The sequence below is a fragment of the Schistocerca piceifrons genome, chromosome 1, assembly GCF_021461385.2.
Source record: "Schistocerca piceifrons isolate TAMUIC-IGC-003096 chromosome 1, iqSchPice1.1, whole genome shotgun sequence".
In the NCBI taxonomy this organism is placed as follows: domain Eukaryota; kingdom Metazoa; phylum Arthropoda; class Insecta; order Orthoptera; family Acrididae; genus Schistocerca; species Schistocerca piceifrons.
The window spans coordinates 122,241,529-122,262,354 of NC_060138.1; the positions used below are offsets into that span (position 1 = coordinate 122,241,529).

The 20,826-nt window shown below is 38.9% G+C and overlaps 1 protein-coding gene across 1 annotated transcript in view; it reads left to right on the forward strand.

Annotated features, from left to right (window-relative positions):
- The window catches only part of LOC124787684 (baculoviral IAP repeat-containing protein 6), a 329,612-nt gene that overhangs the window by 186,210 nt on the left and 122,576 nt on the right, over window positions 1–20,826 (forward strand). The window contains exons 38-43 of the mRNA XM_047254541.1: window positions 3,655–3,811; window positions 7,114–7,374; window positions 7,644–7,774; window positions 8,387–8,561; window positions 8,698–8,898; window positions 11,469–11,748. Of these exons, the coding sequence (XP_047110497.1) occupies window positions 3,655–3,811; window positions 7,114–7,374; window positions 7,644–7,774; window positions 8,387–8,561; window positions 8,698–8,898; window positions 11,469–11,748 (1,205 nt within the window). The remainder of the gene's footprint in view (window positions 1–3,654; window positions 3,812–7,113; window positions 7,375–7,643; window positions 7,775–8,386; window positions 8,562–8,697; window positions 8,899–11,468; window positions 11,749–20,826) is intronic.

The window sequence follows — 20,826 nt, forward strand, 5'->3', positions numbered from 1 at the left end:
GCTGCATTTCCAGGAGGGAAAAAAAATTATTCTGTGTTACTTTCTGATCCTCCCTCATAGTTAATTTCATAGCTTTCAAGCAGTTCCAAATCCTTAAATATAAAAACATGGAAAATTTTTTAAATCAAAGCTGTACCAGAACAGTACTGCATGACATGGCCCACGTAGTGCGGGGTTGGTCGCAGAGTTGGTGTAAGGGGCGATGTACAGCGGGGACTTCGTGTGCCCCAGGACCGCTACGGTAGCTGAGAAGGCCCTATGGGAACCCTGAAACGTGACGGCTAACGGGGCTCTGGTGAAGCTGCGATAGGCCTAGCAAGCCAGTAGTGGATAAATCAACTGCTTTCAAAAAAGGAACACAAAAGTAACCAACTCTGTTATTTTACTGTGTCTGCCTCAGGATACCTCTACCACACAAGATGTATGAACCTTTACAAAATTCCCACTCACTCTAGCCTCAAAGTTCCCAGTCCTTGCCTTGCTCATTTATTCTATCTGTCACACACTCAAACAATCCTCCAATATCCCACAGACGCCAGAATCCAGCAAACGCATTACACTGTTGTTAATGCACACGTCCAACACCTTAATGTTGCAGAAGTTTAAGCCCTTCCAAGACCCTCAACTTTTAGCCCTCCACACAAATCTAACCACACTAGTCAGAGATCAACTCTCCTTCACTCACCTCCTGAATTGATAACAATGCTATCAAACCTTGTCTCTACCAGTTCACACCCTTATCCAATTGTGACCATCCACAATCAGGCAAAATCCTAAATATTTTGCTGGTTTTGGTATACTGACAGTATCTTTGTGATCTGTGCATTTATTTGCAGCCATGGATCTTTTATCTGTTTTACAAGAAGTTCGATGTGCGACCTTCCTCGATATCTACAGCCTTTTCTATGATGATTCCATAAGAGCCTCCAACTGTATCAAATCTAACAATCTTTAATACTAACTAAACTTTGATATCTTACATCTCTTCCACAGCAACAAATCTCCACGGTACAGTTTTTTCTGACACAGAAAATGCTTCTGGAGTGAGTAGTAATCCTTTCTCCAGTACACTGTATACTTGTTATGAAGCCCTACACAGACACTGACTTTCCAAAACTGATCCACAAACAGCACTCTCATGTCATACCCTCCTCTATGGCTCATTTTCCAACCATTCTCACTAACCACTCCCAGTAAGCACATCAGATCACTAAGAATCATTCTGGACTATTATAATAGTGGGGAAATTGATGATCTAACTTGGAATGAAGTGGAAGAAGCCATAAAGAGGATGAAAGGGGGCAAGGCACCAGGTTGGGACGAAGTAACAGTGGATATGATACGAGCAGCAGGAGAAGTAGGAACCCAGTGGCTATACAGAGTGCTGAGGGTGGTGTGGAAGGAGAACAGAATTCCTGAGGATTGGAAGAAAGGAATTATAGTCCCGATCTTCAAGAAAGGGGATAAAAGGAGATGTGAGAACTACAGAGGAATCACCCTGCTATGCCACTGTGGAAAAATCTATGAAAAGATGCTGGAGAAGAGAATAAGAAGCAGTAGACTGCAAGAGGAGCAGTACGGTTTCAGACCGGGAAGATCAACAACGGACCTCATATTTGCGGTAAGGCAACTGCAGGAAAGGCACTATGAGTACGGGAAGGACTTAATCATGGCCTTTTTGGATATTGAGAAGGCGTATGACAGTATCTGTAGGGACAAGCTCTGGGATGTGCTGAACGCAAAAGGGATAGATGAAGAGATTACACGAAAAGTCAGAAAAATGTATGAGGGAAGTGAGAGTTGTTTGAAAGTGGGGAGGGAACGTACTGCATGGTTCAAGCTGGAAAATGGGCTGCGACAGGGAAGTGCACTTTCGCCTTTATTGTTTATTATTGTTATGGATGAAATCCTACAGCAAGTATCAGATGCAATTGGAGATCATAAAATGAAAGCAGTGCTTTTTGCCGATGACCTGATGTTATGGGGAAATTGCGTGAAGGAGGTGCAAGAGCAGTTAGATGCATGGGAGGCAACGGCAGCACAATATGGAATGCATTTCTCTGCAAAGAAAAGTGAAATAATCGTCACAACAAGGAAGAAGAATAGGCCAAATGTGGATATAACTTGTGGAGGGGAAAAACTACAAGTGGTAGAGAACTTCAAGTACCTGGGAAGCGTGATTGAAAGTAAGGGGGGAAACGCAATGGAAATAAATGAAAGATGCAGAAAAGCAGGGCAGTTCTACAAATGCATTAGGGGGCTTATTTGGAGCAAGGAGGTGCCACAGAAATCCAAGGGAATTATATACCGAACCTACTTTGTCCCCATATTGACATACGGAAGTGAGACATGGGTAATGCACAAAAGCGACAAAAGTAGAATACAGGCTAGTGAAATGAAGTTCCAGAGGAGCAGTTTGGGTGTAACAAGACGAGACAGATTGCGAAATTTGTATGTGAGGGAAAGACTAAAGGAGGAACCAGTACAGGACAGGATAGAAAAATCAAGACTGCAGTGGTATGGACACATGAAGAGAATGGATGAGGGAAGAATTCCAAAGAGGATGTTTGATCTTCAACTGGAGGGGAAGAGGCCCAGAGGAAGACCAAGAGATAGATGGGTGAAGGGAGTGAAGGAATGTGTGATGAGAAGAGGAGAGAACTGGACGAAGGTGGAAGAGGGGGAATGGTGGAAAGACAGAACACGGTGGAGAGGCTTGTGTTCCCGACAGACCCAGCCAGTGGCTGGAAACTGTCCAAGATGATGATGATGATGATGATGATGGTTACTTTTGTGTTGGTGGTTTTTGAATGCCTGTACCATTGCAGAATACTTTTTTGTTCAAGAATACTTTTTAGTAGTTTTCTGCTACGTGAAAGGAAGATGTGATTTATCATCATTTTACTTTCTATATGCCAGCACGCGTTAGAAATAACTTTAGCGTTTTGAATGGCAATAATTTCAAACAAAATAGAATACATAATTATTTTATCTGTAACAATGTGCAAGGCACGATTTTTATGCCTTTCGTAGATGAGATTGCTCAAGTGAGAAAATTTGATTTCATTATTGATGATGATATTCTGTTGAAGCTGTTCACACTTCTTGGATTTAATGAGTGGAATGCTAATGATTTTATATGATATTGCTCTCTTTAATTGTTCAATATTCCCATAACAGTGTGTATAGACTTTAAATTGGATGGATCTCCTGCAAGGAAGGAAATTAAATAGGGTTTGATCATTTGAACAAATGGAGGCAACAAATGTCAACGTGGTAAGAGGTGACTTTTTTGCCAGATGTAAATTGAACAGTGGGAATTGTTCCTCCATCTGATTGAAACTATATATCCTTGTAGAGTTCATAAAGTTTTCCCCAGAGAAAGCTCTTCTGACTATGACGGTATTCTCCAGGGTCACAGAGCATTTGTTGGTTTTGTGAGAACCGATCTGTCATGTATATATTTTCCATCTAAGTGAGACTGAACTTTCAAGGGTCTTACATGCTGAATATCTTGGATATCTGACCTGAATAAACTTTGCAAAAAATAAAAAAAGAGAGTGAGCTGATTAATTTATGCAGCATTGTTTTCATCTTGTGATGGCCAGAGGAAGTTTCTGGAAAAGAAGTGCAACTTTTATCATCTCTTTCCAGGTACCCAGGCATTCTGAAGAAAGTATGGATACAGGTGACAACCAATTGCCTGCGAGTGAAACAGAACAGAGGGGGACAGAGACTCAACAGTCTTTTACGCAGCAGCAGAGTTCGCAACCAGAGCAAGAGCCAAAGGTTCCTTGTGCTGCAGACACAGGTGAGTTGTAGTTGTAATTTCTTTTTGAAATTGTTTATTGTTCTGGACAATCACATAAAATTTCCAAAATGTTTCATTATCCAGATTATGTATATTTACTGTAATCTAGGGCACTGTGCACATCAACAGGATAGTTGCAACAGCTAACGAGAAATCTTACTTGTTAACAGCATCTTCCAGTAATGCGTAGACTATATTGCGTGCCTTCTCAGTGAGCACTAGTACCCAAAAAAATGGAAATTCCGTCAGACAAACGCATTCTTACTATTTTCAAGTTCTGTTTCCATGATTGTTTTGTTCTGTTTCCCTAGTAACTTTTACAGGATTCCCGGAAGTCCATCTACATGATCATGGTCTAGTAATTATTGGAAAACAACATTTTTAGGGTTTCATACCTTAATCTGTAAAGATAGAACCCTTATAACGTCATTTTGTTATCCATCTGTTCGTCAGTTTGTTTGTTAAGATCATTTTTTCTCGGGAATCGAATAGATATAAAGTTGAAATTTATACTACGTACTTAGGTCCATGGCCCCTTGTTGTTGTTGTGGTCTTCAGTCCTGAGACTGGTTTGATGCAGCTCTCCTTGCTACTCTATCCTGTGCAAGCTTCTTCATCTCCCAGTACCTACTGCAAGCTACATCCTTCTGAATCTGCTTAGTGTATTCATCTCTTGGTCTCCCTCTACGATTTTTACCCTCCACGCTGCCCTCCAATACTAAATTGGTGATCCCTTGATGCCTCAACACATGTCCTACCAACCGATCCCTTTTTCTAGTCAAGTTGTGCCACAAACTTCTCTTCTCCCCAATCCTATTCAGTACTTCCTCATTAGTTATGTGATCTACCCATCTAATCTTCAGCATTCTTCTGTAGCACCACATTTCGAAAGCTTCTATTCTCGTCTTGTCTAAACTGTTTATCATCCATGTTTCACTTCCATACATGGCTACACTCCATACAAATACTTTCAGAAATGACTTCCTGACACTTAAGTCTATACTCGATGTTAACAAGTTTCTCTTCTTCAGAAACACTTTCCTTGCCATTGCCAGTCTACATTTTATATCCTCTCTACTTCGACCTTGACAGTGTAAAAAATTTAGGCTTGTATGTCAGTGCAATAAAAAATGTGACTTTTTGATAATCACAAACTCACTGATAGGGGTGTAGGCAAAATCAATACATCTGCAATTGCCACTGACATAGCATGTTAATATAACGCCAAAATTAATAAAAGAAATGAAAAATTTCAATAGCAAATGTGAAAATTACACAAAAAATTTCAACTTAGAAGTTAAAATTAAAAGAAAATTCTTGAAAGAATTGGAATTAGTGGGTCCAACATCTTGCCAGAATTGCTATTGATAACAGGAAAAGATAATTGAGGTTCTTGTTTCCCAGGATGAATGAACTATACATAATTAAGTTTGTGCTGAAACCTCTGAGTGCAAGTCCTACTTGTGCTTGTCCGGTCTTTTTTCCAGTTTCATGTCACTTGCATCTTCCTCACTTTAAGAGCCAGCCCGATTTGGTGTTTATCTCTGTGTCCACAAAAAGCCAATCTCCATTATATCAGCCACTATGACTCACTTTGACACTTTTCTTAGGTTTCTACCTCTTACATTGGAAAGGCAGTCCCCATTACTTCTTAAGTATTCATGAACAGCACACGTACATTCACAAACAAAGCACACTGTTCAAGCATCTCTCCTGCCATGTGAATGCACACAGCAGGAATGAGGCAGCGAATTGGCTGTGCCTTTTGATCTACTCCAGAGCGAAACAATATGCACCATTCTAAAAACTTACTCATGGATGCAGTTATGCCAACTTTGTGAGTGTGAGTTGATTAGCTCTGAGAGATGAAACTATATTAGGTTGTTAAACCTTTCCAGCGTATTGGTACTCCTTCAATAATATTGGTTTAATCCATCATTTATTTTGCCATGGTCATGATAGTTGCTGTGTAAATAGTTTATTAATACTAGTGTTGTGTATGCAAGTGTCATGGTTTACGATGTAGGATTTATTTTAATGAATTGAAACATCATGAGTGATGTGAGTTTTTTCACCCATTTCTGTCTTGCAATGGGTGTATGATATCGGCACGTGTCTTTGACAAGAATTTTCATCTTTGGTACTGATATTGTACATTAAAATAAAGGGGCAATAAATCCATTATCAAAGATGAATTTTGTATCAAGTATGTAAGTGGGTTACTTATCTCCATGTAAGCAGGTGACTGAAGAAAGAATGTCATCGCTGACAAGGTTTTAAGTGATTAAATGTAACATGTATGGTGAAATTTAATTGTTGTGTACACAGTGCCATCACTAATCAGATATTCATACTACCCTTGTATCATGACAAAATATACTCATATTACAGGTTCTCTTGCAATACATCTGGAGTTTAGTTGTTGTTTCTTGAGTCGGTATAATGTAATACAATGCTTGAATCAGATCAGGACCTTTCATCAGACTTATCCCAGGCAGCAGTGTTCACTGGTCCAAGGGTGCTCTTTGTTACTGCTTGCAGCTATTCTAGTGAAATGTCCCATTCTGTTGTGCTGCTGCAAATCTCTTTTAATTTTTTCCTAAACTGTGAATTTCCATCAGTTCATCCTAGCTGTAACTCTTAGTTTTCTTTTACATTGTTATTTTGCACTCGATTAATTGTGTCAGAGAATATTGAGCAGTTACATGCCTACAGTGTTAAGTGTGAATACTGCTCCGCTCCATTGTTCTTTAATCACTTCTCTGGGTATTCCACATTTGCACTTTCGATGGCGAATAAACGAATAATCTATAGTAACAAGACAACTTTTTTTAGGGGGAATCTAACTCTGTAAATACCGTATGTATTAATGTATAATATTTCAATCGGACGCTTAACTTTTTGCAAAAAATAATTTTATGAGTCTTGTGAATATGCTGGTAATAAGTGTCTGTTACACGATATTGTTTCTTCAATGACTTGGACTTAAGTCCTTAGCTTACTTAATCTTTAAATTTTGATTTCACAGAAATGCCTAGTTTTACAGGTAAATGACATTTGTGAGTGGTAGAGCAGGTGCATCTTCTTATTTAAAAATCAGTTTTATTTGGTTTTAGCTGTTTGATGTGGGTAGCTTTACTTGTGAGTGGAACAGAGCTTGGTTATGAATAGAATGGTGTCGATGCAGTTTTAATATGAATAATGATCATTTGTAAAATGTGGTAATAATTTATGTTAGTAATGTAAAAGCAGTACTGGAATATTAAAAGATAAGTTTGTTAAGGATGTTGTGCTAATTACAGTGCTGGAGCAACAAACAACAGTAATGCGACTGCTGAGTTCTTTAGCGGGCTGTTCTGGATCGACTCTGGCAATGCTCCTGGGTTCAGCAGGTGCATCTCCTGCCATGAATGCCTCAGCAGGAGAACAAATTTCTGCAACTGCTTTTGGTGACCTAGAGCCTTTGTCTGTTGGGGATGCAGTCTTCCAGTTACTGCTCATGCTTGCTCGAAAGGCGACAAAGCCGACGCTAATGTTGCAGACACTCTACGATTTCCTATCCTGTAAGTATACTAGGTTGAGTTTCTAGTGGGTGCGTGCGTGCGTGCACACACACACACACACACACACACACACACACACACACACACACACACACAGAGAGAGAGAGAGAGAGAGAGAGAGAGAGAGAGAGCTCTAAGCATTTGAATAACGTATGGCTTTGTGCTACCATTATTGCTTTGCTTTTTATGGCAGTTAGCGTATTTCATTAATGTTTGACATTATTTTGCACGTTGTCTCTGCTCTCACTTCCCTTCCTTATTGTTTTCAGCGTGCAATAGTAAGCCAAGTGTTGGGACTATTGGTGTTATGCAGCTCTCAGAACCCCTCCTGTGGTTCATTCTTCACGTGCTCGATTCAGAAGAAGCACTTAATGAATTCAATAATATGGGAGGAATTAAGGTATGATAAGAGTAATTGTGATGTAGTAGTTGTAAAGGGAATGTCTTTGATAAATAGTTTCCACATTGAGGTATGTATTTGAATGAGCCTAGTTTTGAATGTGTGTCTCACTTTCATTGTATGAATTTTAATTATGTACAGTTAAGAAGTTTTGAGAGTCACTGTACAACATGCACAGAGATAAAGCTTGTAGAGCATTTAAAAGTCCAGTTTATACAATGAACAGTCAGTTAGACTTTGCCTAGGTACTACACTGAATTTAGTGAACTGACTATTTTCAGACAGAAGTCTGCATTCCGAGTAAGCATGATCTTGACACTTGTTTACACATTAGTTTTCACTGTAACGGCGACTTCAGGTACTAGTGTTTGAGGCAATGCAAGTTTGGAGCTCAGATGGTTTTCTCAATTTTTCCTTGTTCATTAATTTTATGCTACAGTTGTGTTAATGTGTCATTACTTATATATGTGAAGAGAGAAATGTGTAAAACAGATGTTAAGTGTGTTAATTTTGGTCAGGATGCAAATACTGAAGATTTGTTCATAGATTTTGAGTTCAGCTTTTTTAAAAATCGCGTCATAGGTGTGTTGATATTCTTGAAATTTTCTGCAGGTAATATGTGAAAATTTGGTCAAAAGCAACCAGGCTTTAATAAACTCTCATCCAAGTATGGTATCAGTGGTTATGCAACATTTCAGTCATATTCCATCAGCAAGTACAAGCACTGGCAAAAAACTGTCAAACCCTATTGAAACCTATGAAGGCTTACTCAACTTCGCACCTTTAGGTGAGTCAAAACACTGATTTTATTACACATACTGACATTACTTTAAATGATTCTTGAGCTAATTCAAGGTGTTATCGATGTTAAGGAAGCAATCTATAAAAATTCTTGTGATGTGGGAGTGCTTTTTCTTTGACAGGTAACATCAGTGCTAGTAATCTAACGGCACAGCCAGCTGATGTGCTGATCCAGTCGGCACCACCTCACCGACGTGCTCGGACACCTGCGTGGTCGTATCACTTTTACCCTGAAGAAAGCTGGGTGGAGCTTACTCTCACATTACCGTGTGCTGTTCTGTTAAAGGAGGTACAGCTGCAGCCCCATTTAACATCACTTGCTAGTAAGTCTGCTACTTGGTTACCGTCCAAATTTTATTTTGTACAATATCCAGTAATGTAATTTAGTCACTAAAGAACTGAAATACACAGTGTTTTTACACATTATTGAATTTCCACAAGGACCAGCTGTCGGCTTTTTAGGCCACCCTCGGACAACTTAAGGCTAAAAAGCTAAAAGCTAGTTCACAATAAACTATACTATAAATGCCCGCCCGCCATGCAGTCTAATGCATGGCTTTCCAGGCTGGGAAGGAGCGCCTGGTCCCCGACACGAATCTGCCCGGCAGACTTGTGTCGAGGTCCAGTGAGCCGGCTAGTCTGTGCATGGGTTTTAGGCAATTTTCCATCTGCCTCGGCGAATGCAGGCTGGTTCCACTTATTCCGCCTGAGCTATATTATGTCAGCAATTGCTGCCCAAACAAGTTCTCCACGTACGCGTACTCTACCACACTGGTTTGGTGTGAGACATTCTCTGAGACGGTCCACCGGGGACTGAACCACACAATAACCCTGAAAGAGTGGTTCAGTGTGGGGTGGCGGAAGGATGAAGTGGACTGCTGTAGTCGTCGTGGAGTTGTGGACCATTGCGGCTGCAGCGGGGACGGAGCCTCTCAGTCGTTTCTAGGCCCCCAGTTAACATACAATACAATACAATACAATACAATACTATTTATAGAATACTGATACTATGTGTTTCCATTCTTTAACATGTCTATGTTCCTCCAAGTACTGACAGAATATTTGGTAAATGTAATGTAAATTCTCCAGCATAACTGTCCTGAGCAATATAAAATTTCGAATGAATGAGTATTACAAAGGTACAGTTTGATACCAGAATTGCATAGGTTTTTGGGATATCAGCTCCTCTATGAAGGAAGTAGTATTAAAGCTTCCAGGAGCAGACGACCCAAAGCAAATGAAATAAATCCCTTCCTTCCATATGCAACTTGAATAATGGCGATTACATAAGGAAAGTGGATCCAGCCTTCGGTGGAGATGTTTTGATAGTTGTCCTTCTTTTGAATCACTTGCTAATGGAATAGTGAGGAAATAAGACAAGTGGTACTTGAACATAAATAATTTCTAGAACATGTTGCATCATGGCTGTAGTGTACAGATGAAGTTGTGAGTGTAAAAATAATTGCAGCATTGTGTATTCAGCTGTCATCATGTGGCCATACACACACTGTGTGTGTATGTTCAGTCTTGTTTGGATGCCTACCAATGTCTCAGCACTTCTACTATTTGGCAAATTGTTACTTTTACCCCAGGCGCTGAAGACCTTGCTGTCGTGCGCCCACAAACCCCTCTACTACTACTACTTTTACTCCAAAATTATTTACATGATTCACTATGTCTTAGAGTAATGCTAATCTGTCAAGAGTTTGTAAGAGGAAAAACAAACTGAAGTGAACTATAGTGGGTTACTTTTGTCAGTGGGATGGTGTCACAACGTGTTCAGTCATTTCTGTTAAGATATCTGCAAGAAAGGTGTTCTGAAACGTTTGGATAGCTGTTTAATTCAGTAACCATGCTTCACTAAAGACTGTAAGAAGATAATGCTGCTCCTCTCCTCCCCTCTCCCTATATACATATTGCACAGGCTGTCGTGATAAAATGATGTGTGCAAAAGCATATAGGCACTTCAATTTTAGTTGTAGATTTTTTTAATAGAATGAGAATAGTGTAACCCCCTGTCCCTGTACCTTTCACCCAACATTTTCCCCTTCCTCCATCCTGTCATCCCCTCCCAATTCGCGTCCCCACTTTGCTTCCAGCATCTGCCACTTCCCACTGGCCATTGCAGTGGTGCCAGCCCTTATACCTGCCGCCCTTCCCTCCCACATTTATGGCTGGCAAACTGGCCACCTCCCTCTGGGCCACTAGCCACCCACCCCCAGTTCCCCATTCGCTGCCTCCTACTGTCTCTCCCTCTGCCCACCTTACCTGACACTACTGCCACCACAACCAGTCCACCTGCCGAAAAATAGTCTAGCCAGCACCATGTAAAGACATAGGCGCATCCGAGTGTGTGCGTGTTCAGCAAAACTCCGATAGCTAGCTTCTTCGTTTGTGTGTGTGTGTATTGACAAATCAACACTTCTGCTTTTTGATGAGTGCTGCTTTTTGATGAGTGGTCCCCATTAAACCAAACGAATTAGCAGATAATTTATGTCAAGTGTGCTTTCTCTCTTAAAATTTCAAAACGAGAGAAAAGAGTAGTTATTGTATTTGTTATATCCATTGTTTGATTCTTATATTGATCATGTGCTATGCAGTTTGACAGAATACTAATGAAACTTATATTAACAGCTTACGTAATATTAAAAATTTTCTTATCCAGTTTTGTTGTTTTGCACTTGATAATGTTGCAGCAGCTCATAACTTAATATTATTTATGCTTGGTGTAAATGTTCTAATAGTATGCACATGGATGTGTTCTCTGTTTATTGTCTTATATCCCCTTTAATCTTTTGAGCTCACTTACTGAAGGTTAATATCAAGAAACATAATTGTTATTGTGTAAGTTATAATACACGTCATCTTATAATGATGATGGTTATTTTCTCAGCGTGCCCTTCAGCAGTAGCAGTGGAAGTATGCCGCGACTGCAGTGTTGGTCTAGTGCCTGTGTGTCCCCCAGTTCCCACCAGCGGGCTCACATTTATACGACTTCATCTGCCACAGCCAGAAATTGTCACCAGTGTGCTGCTTCGACTTTATAAACCTCACGATTCTTCAAACATCGGACTCTCACAAATTCGCTTGCTTGGCTCAACTACTTTTGGGGAAACTGCTTTCCGTACAGTGAACATGGATGTGCCTGATGAGGAACAACTCACAAAATCAAGGTACTTGAGCCTTCTCTATCTCTCTGTTGCATCCATCTAAGGAATATAATCCAGTATGAATTTTTTTTATCTTCCAATATTATTCCATCACTTCATTATATCGTCCTCCCCTTCCCCCCTCCTCAATGCGCCTCACCCCCCCCCCCCCCCCTCCCCACCTCCACACTTCCTTTGGATCATGTCAGACTGTGTTATTTTAGTCATCTTGTGTTAAGAACTTAATTTTTATACATTCATTGTGAAAACATTTGTGTCTGCTGCTGCTACTTCTTCTTTTGCATTGCATAATCTTGGCAAGCTTTAACTTTTCATGTCAAGTTTGTTATTAGTTTCGTACAATAAGAATACTTAAATACTGTTAGGGAAAGAAGACAAAGTAATAGTTGTACCGAGAAACTTGATGTGACAGCAGAATAGTGGATTGGTCTTTTTCTAATGTCTGTGCTGTTGCTGTACTGGTAAAAACTCAAATGAGAGAAAAGAATAATATTGCTTTATTGTAGTAAAAAGGGAAGCTGCGTGCAAATGATAAATAAGAATAATATTTTCAAGGTATTGTTTGAATTAGGAGGCTCAGGGGATGCAAAAAAGTTGCTCTGTGCATCAGGATCTAAACTGGGATTCCCACCGAAGAGTGGCTCGGGCATTCTATGTTAGCCATCTTTGATTTTGGTAAAATGTGTACAAAAGCGACTTGCATTGACTTACACAGAGTTGCAGCTCCATGTATAACTTGGTGTATGTACTAGGGCCAGTTTCATGAGGGTTACAGTGCAGGGAACAGTGCAATTAAATCCTAAAATTTGGCAAGATGTCGCTTCCTGATGTAATAGAGGTGAGATTCTGTAATGTACATCTTGACACTACTTTTGATGAATAAAACAAATTTTCTCACGATGACTTTTCCTCACGTTTTGGCAGTGAGTACGAGACACTAAAACAAGTATCACTTTCAGAACTTTGTCTGTCTGCCTGTCAGGAAGTTAGTGAATCATGAGCTTACCTACAAATGTATTCACTATGCTTTGCTTTCCCAAAACTATCAAATGCACCATTGTTACCCTATACAATATACTTTCGATTATCCACTGCCTATTTCTCCCACTTCCCTCCCCCCTGCTGAAAATTTTCCATCAATCTGGGAGTAGTTACGACCGAGCGATAATCTCACGTTACAACACAACTGTAGAACGCAATGTGCTCCTCAAACACTGCAAGTGATGGATTGTATTTTATTTCAAAGTAGTGTAAGGTAATGTGAGATTGGATTGTACTCTGTTCGTTGTAAGTACCAAATTTTCACATATACTATGATGTTGAAGTAGAATCTATTATAAACATTAGTTACTGATTTTAATCGTGATATTGAAATTAATTTATATTTTTGGACAATACAAATGCATTACTGTGTGCTTTAATCGTGGATTATGCATGATATTTGATCATCCGTGATTTTCAAGTCCCCAATTCCTGTGGATAATCAAGAGTTTACTGTATTTGAAATAGTGTCTTAAAATTTACATCTTATTTTTATAGTTGTTAAGACAACCAAAAAGACACTTCAAAGGCTACCAGATACACCTATTTTTGATTGTATATAGTTTTAGTTAAGGTGCAAAAATTTGACTTTATTTGTTGGTTTTATCAGTAGATTTAACCCTTTCACTGCCACAGGTGAGCTCTTTGTGTTCTGTGCTGAGGCTGTGCTTGTTATGGCTGTAGTGCTTGCCAAATGCTAGTGCCTGTGCTGAGAGACAGCATTCCGGCTAATTTGAAATACTGACTTTTTGAAAACTGTTAGGTGAAAAAAAATATGAATTTTGCACACCCTACAGTCTGATATCTTCACTCGATAAGGAGCTGCATCATATTAAATAAAGCATTGCATGAGATTTTAAATAGTTCACAGAGGTAAAAAAGCATTGCATAAATTCTGCTTATGGCTGATTTTAGCTCATACATTTCAGTGAATGAAATGTAAATAAGATATAGAAATTTTAGTTAAAATTGAGAGCAGAACGGTATGTCATTTCATTCGTGAGTTTTTGGGTTGTGTATCTAAAGGAAAGTTGTGCACTATGCAATGTTGTATGATAAATACTCGAAAGATTTATATTCACCGATATATGGAAGTAACTTGTCCATAGTAGTGAGAGATTGCAGTTCAGGCTGCATTCAGAAAAATCCAAGTGGTGTGGATATACACGTCCACAACACCTGGGGGGGGGGATCATGTAGTAGGACTTATATACATGCCAACAGCAGTGAAAAGGTTAAATACTGTTTGTTTATTTAGTGATCAATAAAATTTCTGTTCTTAGTCTCTTTTAAAAACCCGCTTGAATTATTATTGTCTTACATAGCTTCATTGAAGTATTGAATTATAATGAACAGTGACTCTAGAATTTCAAGAGAGGTTACTGCACTGCATTGTAGTGACCTGAAACCTGCCGTAGTCATGTCAGCTGTGTATTTGTGATAGTGATGTCAACAAAGGACCATTAAATCCTTGCAGCTTTCAAAGCATTAATGATTCTGTATGTTGTTTTTTTTTTTTTTTTTTTTTTTTACAAAGTCTATAAATACCTAAAAGCTGCAAAACAATATTCCTTAGAATAAGTCCAGCTTAATCAGTTAGCTGGTTTATGCTTTGATGAAGCTGCATGGATTTGTGTTCATTGTGAGGTACTGCTCTTACACAAACATAAAGATTTAGGTAGCTATGTTGTAATAATAGAACACAAATATGTGTCTACTAAATCAATTTGGAAATGTGTGATCCTGTAAAATATGTGACAGTCTGATTAGACCAATTTCTGTGCAAATAGTGCAGAGAAGACTTTTTCTAAAAGAAAGCTTCACAGATGTTAAAACCCCTTAGTATTGCTAAGCCATTTGTCCAGAACCCACAATATCCTTTCTTCCAGGAGTACTCGCCCTGCAAGATATGCAGAAGAACTGCTGTGAAGATAACTGAAGAACTACTAATGGGGAAGTAAGGCTGTGAGGGTGGTTTGTGAGCCCTGTCTAGATAGCGGAGTCAGTAGAGCACTTGCAGTAGGCGAAAGATTCCAGGCATGTGTCCTGGTCTGGCACACAGTTTTAATTTTCCAGGTAGTTTCAAATCGGCACACATTCTGCTACGGAATGAAAATTCCTTCTGCATTGATGTTAATTTCATCTTAATGAAATGTAGCTGATGGAAGCAATGTTTTTGGGGATCTGTTTATAATCTTAAGGCTGTTGGATTATCGCCATTGAAATTTCAGTGTTTTGATTCAGTAGGTTAAAAAAAAAAAAAAAAAAAAAAAAAAAAAAAGGCTTTACAGGGCAAAAGATGCATAAGGTTGAAGATGATATTATAAAGGAAATTGCAACAGTTGCAGACTTGATCCTGGTGAAATGGAGAAACCTAAAGCAGAATTACTCAGAGCTGGTACTTTAAAAAGACCAAGGGAGAATTTTTTGTTTAAATAAAGTGACAAAAGCAACAAAGAATTGAAGGGGGAAAAAAAGGAATCTTGGCATATGCGATAAGCAAGCATGGAAAGAAACTTCTGAAAAAAGTAAGGTAAAAACTTATAGAATTTTTGTAGATGTAATACTTTAGTAACTTAGTCAAATCGATCCAGGCAAAAAAAGGACTGTTAATTCAAATAGGTGCAAAAAAAAGCTGAGATGCAAATGTACCTTTACTATGTACAGTGAAAGAAATGTTTGCTGATTATCGAAACTGAAATGGACATGGACTTAGATTTCCAACATTTTGTGAATTATGTCCAAAGTGGTGTTACTGTATTTGTGGGAGATTCACACAAAGCTTGTGTGTGACAATACATGAGAATGAAAAACTAATGTTGACACACAGCCCAGTAAAAGAAGATTAAATGATGTTGCTTAAAAAGTCATCTGTAGTTTGTAATAAGAAAGCTATAAATCAGTCACAGATAGAAAGTCCAGAACAGATGCTCTGAAAAAACCTGTAAGATGCATTTGGACTAGAAAAGAGTGACTTTCAAGTACAATCAATTTTAGCAATGGATTTGCACTGATTAGACACTGGAAAAATTTATTGAAGATCTAGTATCAAAATTGTGACTTTTTTGACCATAGAATGTTTCAAACTGGGCAACTTTATTATATTGATTGGTAGTTACTGCTTAATTGTTAAAGATGTGGTTGAAGGATCTTATTGGAAGAATTGCAAAGCACCACTTAACCCATTTTTTGTTTACTACAAATATAATGGAAGATTAAAAATCATAATCTGTGATAACCTACAGCATGATACGGATGCAGTGCACATGCTTTGGATGACCTGATAAAGTTACTCAAATGCACTGATAACCAAATAGAGCCTATTCACTATTTTAATGATACTTCTGCTAACCATTCAAAAATTTTAAGAACTTTAGCAATTGTTTCTATCATGGAAGAGATTTTAATGTCAGTGCCGAATGGAACTTTCGAGAAAAAAAAAACCATGGCAAATCATCTTGTTGTCTAATTGGAAGTATAGTTGAACATTAAGAAGCACAAAGTAACCTTCAAAGTCAGATAAAAAATATTTACTTTATTATTGCAAAGAAAATTTACAGCTAATGGAATTTCTTTTTATCAGAAAAGAACGACATTTCAAGAAATAGATGAACTGATTGCAAAGCCTCACTCCTTCAGAATGTACGAAGAAGTAAGGCAGGCAGCAAGGATTTACAACAGGAAAAGTAGAGAAAGTAGGCTCCTCATAAACAAAGGTGGGAATTTCCTACTGTGTGAGACAAAGGAACAGATCGAAAACCAATTTGCCAGCCGGTGTGGCCGAGCGGTTCTAGGCGCTTCAGTCTGGAACCGCGCGACCACTGCGGTTGCAGGATCGAATCCTGCCTCAGGCATAGATGTGTGTGATGTCCTTAGGTTAGTTAGGTTTAAGTAGTTCTAAGTTCTAGGAGACTGATGACCTCAGATGTTAAGTCCCATTGTGCTCAGAGCCATTTGAACCATTTTTTGAAAACCAATTCAGTGACAACAGAGTTATCATGGTGTCTATGAGGGTGACGATATGGTTATAGCAAGAGCAGAAGTAGAGCATGCCATAACAATATTGATAATGGGAAGGATTAAGGGTCTGACAAATTGGATGTTGAAGTACAAAAGCTGTTCAAGGATGAACTTTCTCTTTCCATACCAGTAGGTTTATTCAGTAGTATCTTTCGAAGCAGAATTATGCCACGTGACCAGTCCATTTCCCAAAAAGTCCAGTGCAGAATGTTGCCGTGACTCCAGAATGATGAGCTTAGTGAGTAATGCGCTCAAGTTATTCCTTGAAATACAGCAATTGAAAATATACCGTACATGTGAGGAGAGCACTGGAGACTCAATTTGTTGTCAAAAGTGGTTTCAGGACTCAGGAGATATTGCTCAGTTACCAAGTATTGATTCAGCAATGTCATCATGTTTATGTTGATGTGTGTGCTTGTTTTTAACAATCATGAAAAAGCTGTTAACAGTTTTCAACATGGCAAACAGATGGATATCTTAGGTGAACTGGGGCCGGATGGTTGTTACATCCGATTGATTGGAAGTCTATACTGGAATCAAAATACTGGTATCCATGTCAATGGTCAACTGTCAGAATAATATTAATTATAAAAGGAGTTTGCCAGAACTGCTTAATCTCCCCATTACATTTCAATATATATTCTGAAAAAATTGTTCAAGATAATCTTGATAGAAATTAGCAGTGACTGGTGTTTAACAGAGTTGTTATCATTGACAGATATGCTGATGATACTGTCTTACTTGCAACTAGGCTGGAAGATCTACAAGAACTACTAAACACTGTCACTGAAGAGAACAACATGTTAGCGCTGTGTTAAAATCTCAAGAAGATCAAATGGATGGTTGGCACCTGAAACTGAGATGAAATTCAGGGTAATCTTGCACTTGGTAATGATAAGATTGGAAAGTTTCTTTCCAGAAACTGAAGAAAGTTCTGATTAAATGCTGTGTGTCCAGTATCCTACTCAATGAAGCTGAGTCATGGACACCTGACACAATAACTAAGAAATTGAAAGCATTTGAAATGTGGACATATTAAAGAATGTTAACCCTCCAGCAGTGGATGATGCAAACATATGCGTTCAGCTCTTTCTGTACAATTTTATAGACTCCACTGTTATATCATACCATACATAATTTCCTTTCTATATACACATCGGGAGTCAGTTTTCCTGACAGATACTTTTTTGTTGCTCTGGAACATAGTAGGCTGCTATTTTCCCATCAAATTTTTTTCTGTTGCTCTGGAACATGGGAGGTTGCTATTTTCCCTTCTGAAACATTGGTAGTTACATTTTACATGTTCTCCATTCCCTCTCATTACTTACGCATACCTTCTCATGCCAAAAATTTGTAAACCATATTGCTGAGCTTATTTATGGAACCTTGTTTCAAGGTACACAATACTCAGAAAAATTATAAATAAATTTATTCTTTTTTTATAATATCAGATGCTATTTTCACAGTCCCTGCATTAGCTATGAAAAATGTCAATTACAAATCGACTCTAAATTAAGTTCTTGATTTTCTTCTTACATTCCTTTAATTCTTTCCTTATTACTATTCTAATTATGAAGTAAATGCTCTGGGATTAGGTACAGGAAGAACTTCCACAGTTAGTTGGTTAAGGATACTATGGACAGTATTCAGTGCTTTCACGAGAAAATAAATACATTGGCCTTATAATGAGCAACAACAAATACAGCCTGTTGCAGCTTATACTTCAGAGAAAGAGTTATGGCAGATGTGGTCCAGATTATCCTAACTAAAGAACTGAATTTGGTGGTTTGAATTGAGCACAAAATCACTGTGCAGAAAAGCTATTGACCAACAGCAGAGCATGCAGTGATCACCAATGTTCTCAGAAGATGAGGGGTGTACAGAAGAAGAAGAAGAAGAAGAAGAATGAAGTCTTTGAAATACCAAATGTTGACCAGGGAAAGCTCTTTGAAATTGATGTACCATGTTGGTTAGAAAGCTTCATCAGCATCTTCTGACAGTAGATGAAACATGAATTCATATCACCAGTGTGTTGAAAGATAAAATATCCTCTGTGAGCAATGTTTATCACTGTGTCAGAGCAACATACAAATATGTTGAGATTACTGAATGCTGACCTAGGTAGTACATTGCTTGTGTATATTTATTTAAAAATGCAAGCCAGATTTTTGCACCTTAACTGAAACAAAACCAAAGTGAAAACAGCTATTTCTGATACACTTAAAAGGTCTCTTTTTTTTTCAGTGGTGTAAACTTGGCTAAGTGCATCCAGCTTCTTTAGGTACAGTGTGTATGAATTTCATAAAAAAGAATAATGGAAAGTTCTGGATAAGAAAAGTATATAAAGTAGGGGAACAGCAAACGTGTAAAAGACTGATGTTTGGAGCATAGGAACACAGAACAGAAAACAGTATTCACACTAGCTTTCAAGCTATTGGTCGTTTCCTAGTAGAACAACACACATTTATACACACAACCAAACGTGCATTCCCTCAGGCAAGGAGAGGCTCCCTATTGATTGTCAGTCATTGAAAATAATTGCCCAGACTGATGGAAATGTGGAGGGAATAGCAGGTTAGTGAGGCAGATCTTTGACAGATGACTCAGTGGCTGCAGCTATCGAGTGTGCAGGGTGAGGTCGTCTGCAAGTTGTGGCTCACTTCGGCACCAACTACACCTGTCACATGAGTTCTGAGTCCATCCTCAGTTCGTACAGATGTCTGGCGGAAGTGATGAAAGCTGTTGGCCTCATGCATGGGGTACCAGCAGAGTTCACAATTTGCAACATTGTATCCAGAGTTGATCGAGGTCCTTTCATTTGGAGCCGAGTGGAGGGTGTCAGCCAAAGGATTCGTCAACTCTGTGTCGACCTTGGCTACAGACCTGCATGATTGGTTGGTAGATATGTAGCTGCTTGGTTGGTTGGGGGATTTGTAGGACTCCCCGTGACAGGTCAGGGGTGCACTAAATGTAGGAATGCAGCTACTCAGATAGCAGAGTACTCATGGAGTGCACATGAGGGTTTTTAGGCTAGGCTGTTGTTTGAAGTAATCTGATGAGCACTCACCAGTCGATACACAGTAGGGGAAGTCAAGACAGCTACATTGAAAAATTTTATCAGTAAATTGTTGAAGCACTGTCCGCCAGGAAAGTTTGTACACTCGAATTATTCTTGGGACCAAAAACTGTCTGAAAGTGAAAAAAGAAAACTCTGAGACATTTAGCAAGTTATGGAATGTGTACAAGAAAGACAGATCAGAGACCATAGAAGAGGGAATAGCTCTATATGAAACCAAGTTAATTGTTGGATGTTTTTACCGGCCCCCCAGGTTCTGCTGTGACACTTTGCCATCCAAAGAATGTCTGTGGTCAGTGGTGCATAAATACCCAAATTATGCATTACTAGTTGGAGATAATTTTAACATACTGAGTATAGACTGGGATGTCTATGGATTCATTGTATGAGGTAGAGGCAGATAGTCATGCGAAGTAAGATGGATGTAGAGGAATTACGGCCAAAGTTTAAGCAGATTGTAAATCATGATCTGGAGAATTACTTGCATACTAAATGGATTGAGGTCAGAAAGACCCATCATGGTTTAATAGTGAGATTTCATGGTTTAATAGTGAGATTAAGAAACTGCTGAGGAAGCAGAGGCTGTTGCACATTCTGTTCAAAAGAGAATGTGCGAATCCTTCACCTACACATCAACTTAGCCAATGAAGACACCCGTCAACTCCTATCCTTAATAAAAGTCCTTAATCTTTCCCACATCCACACCGGCTGTTCAGAGCATCCTCCTACAGGCCAACCGCAAATTAGAACAGCATGCCACCCTCCACCTCAAAAAACTATCCAATCTCCTGGTTTCCCACCTCCGGAAAGGCAACTCACTCACCCTTCACAACCTTTCCAGCAAACCTCAACCTCCTCTCATTGCACACAAACCTTGTCTCTCCCATCTACTCAATCTCCCACTTCCAGCTCCACTCCCTCCAAAACCTCAAAATTCCATTCAA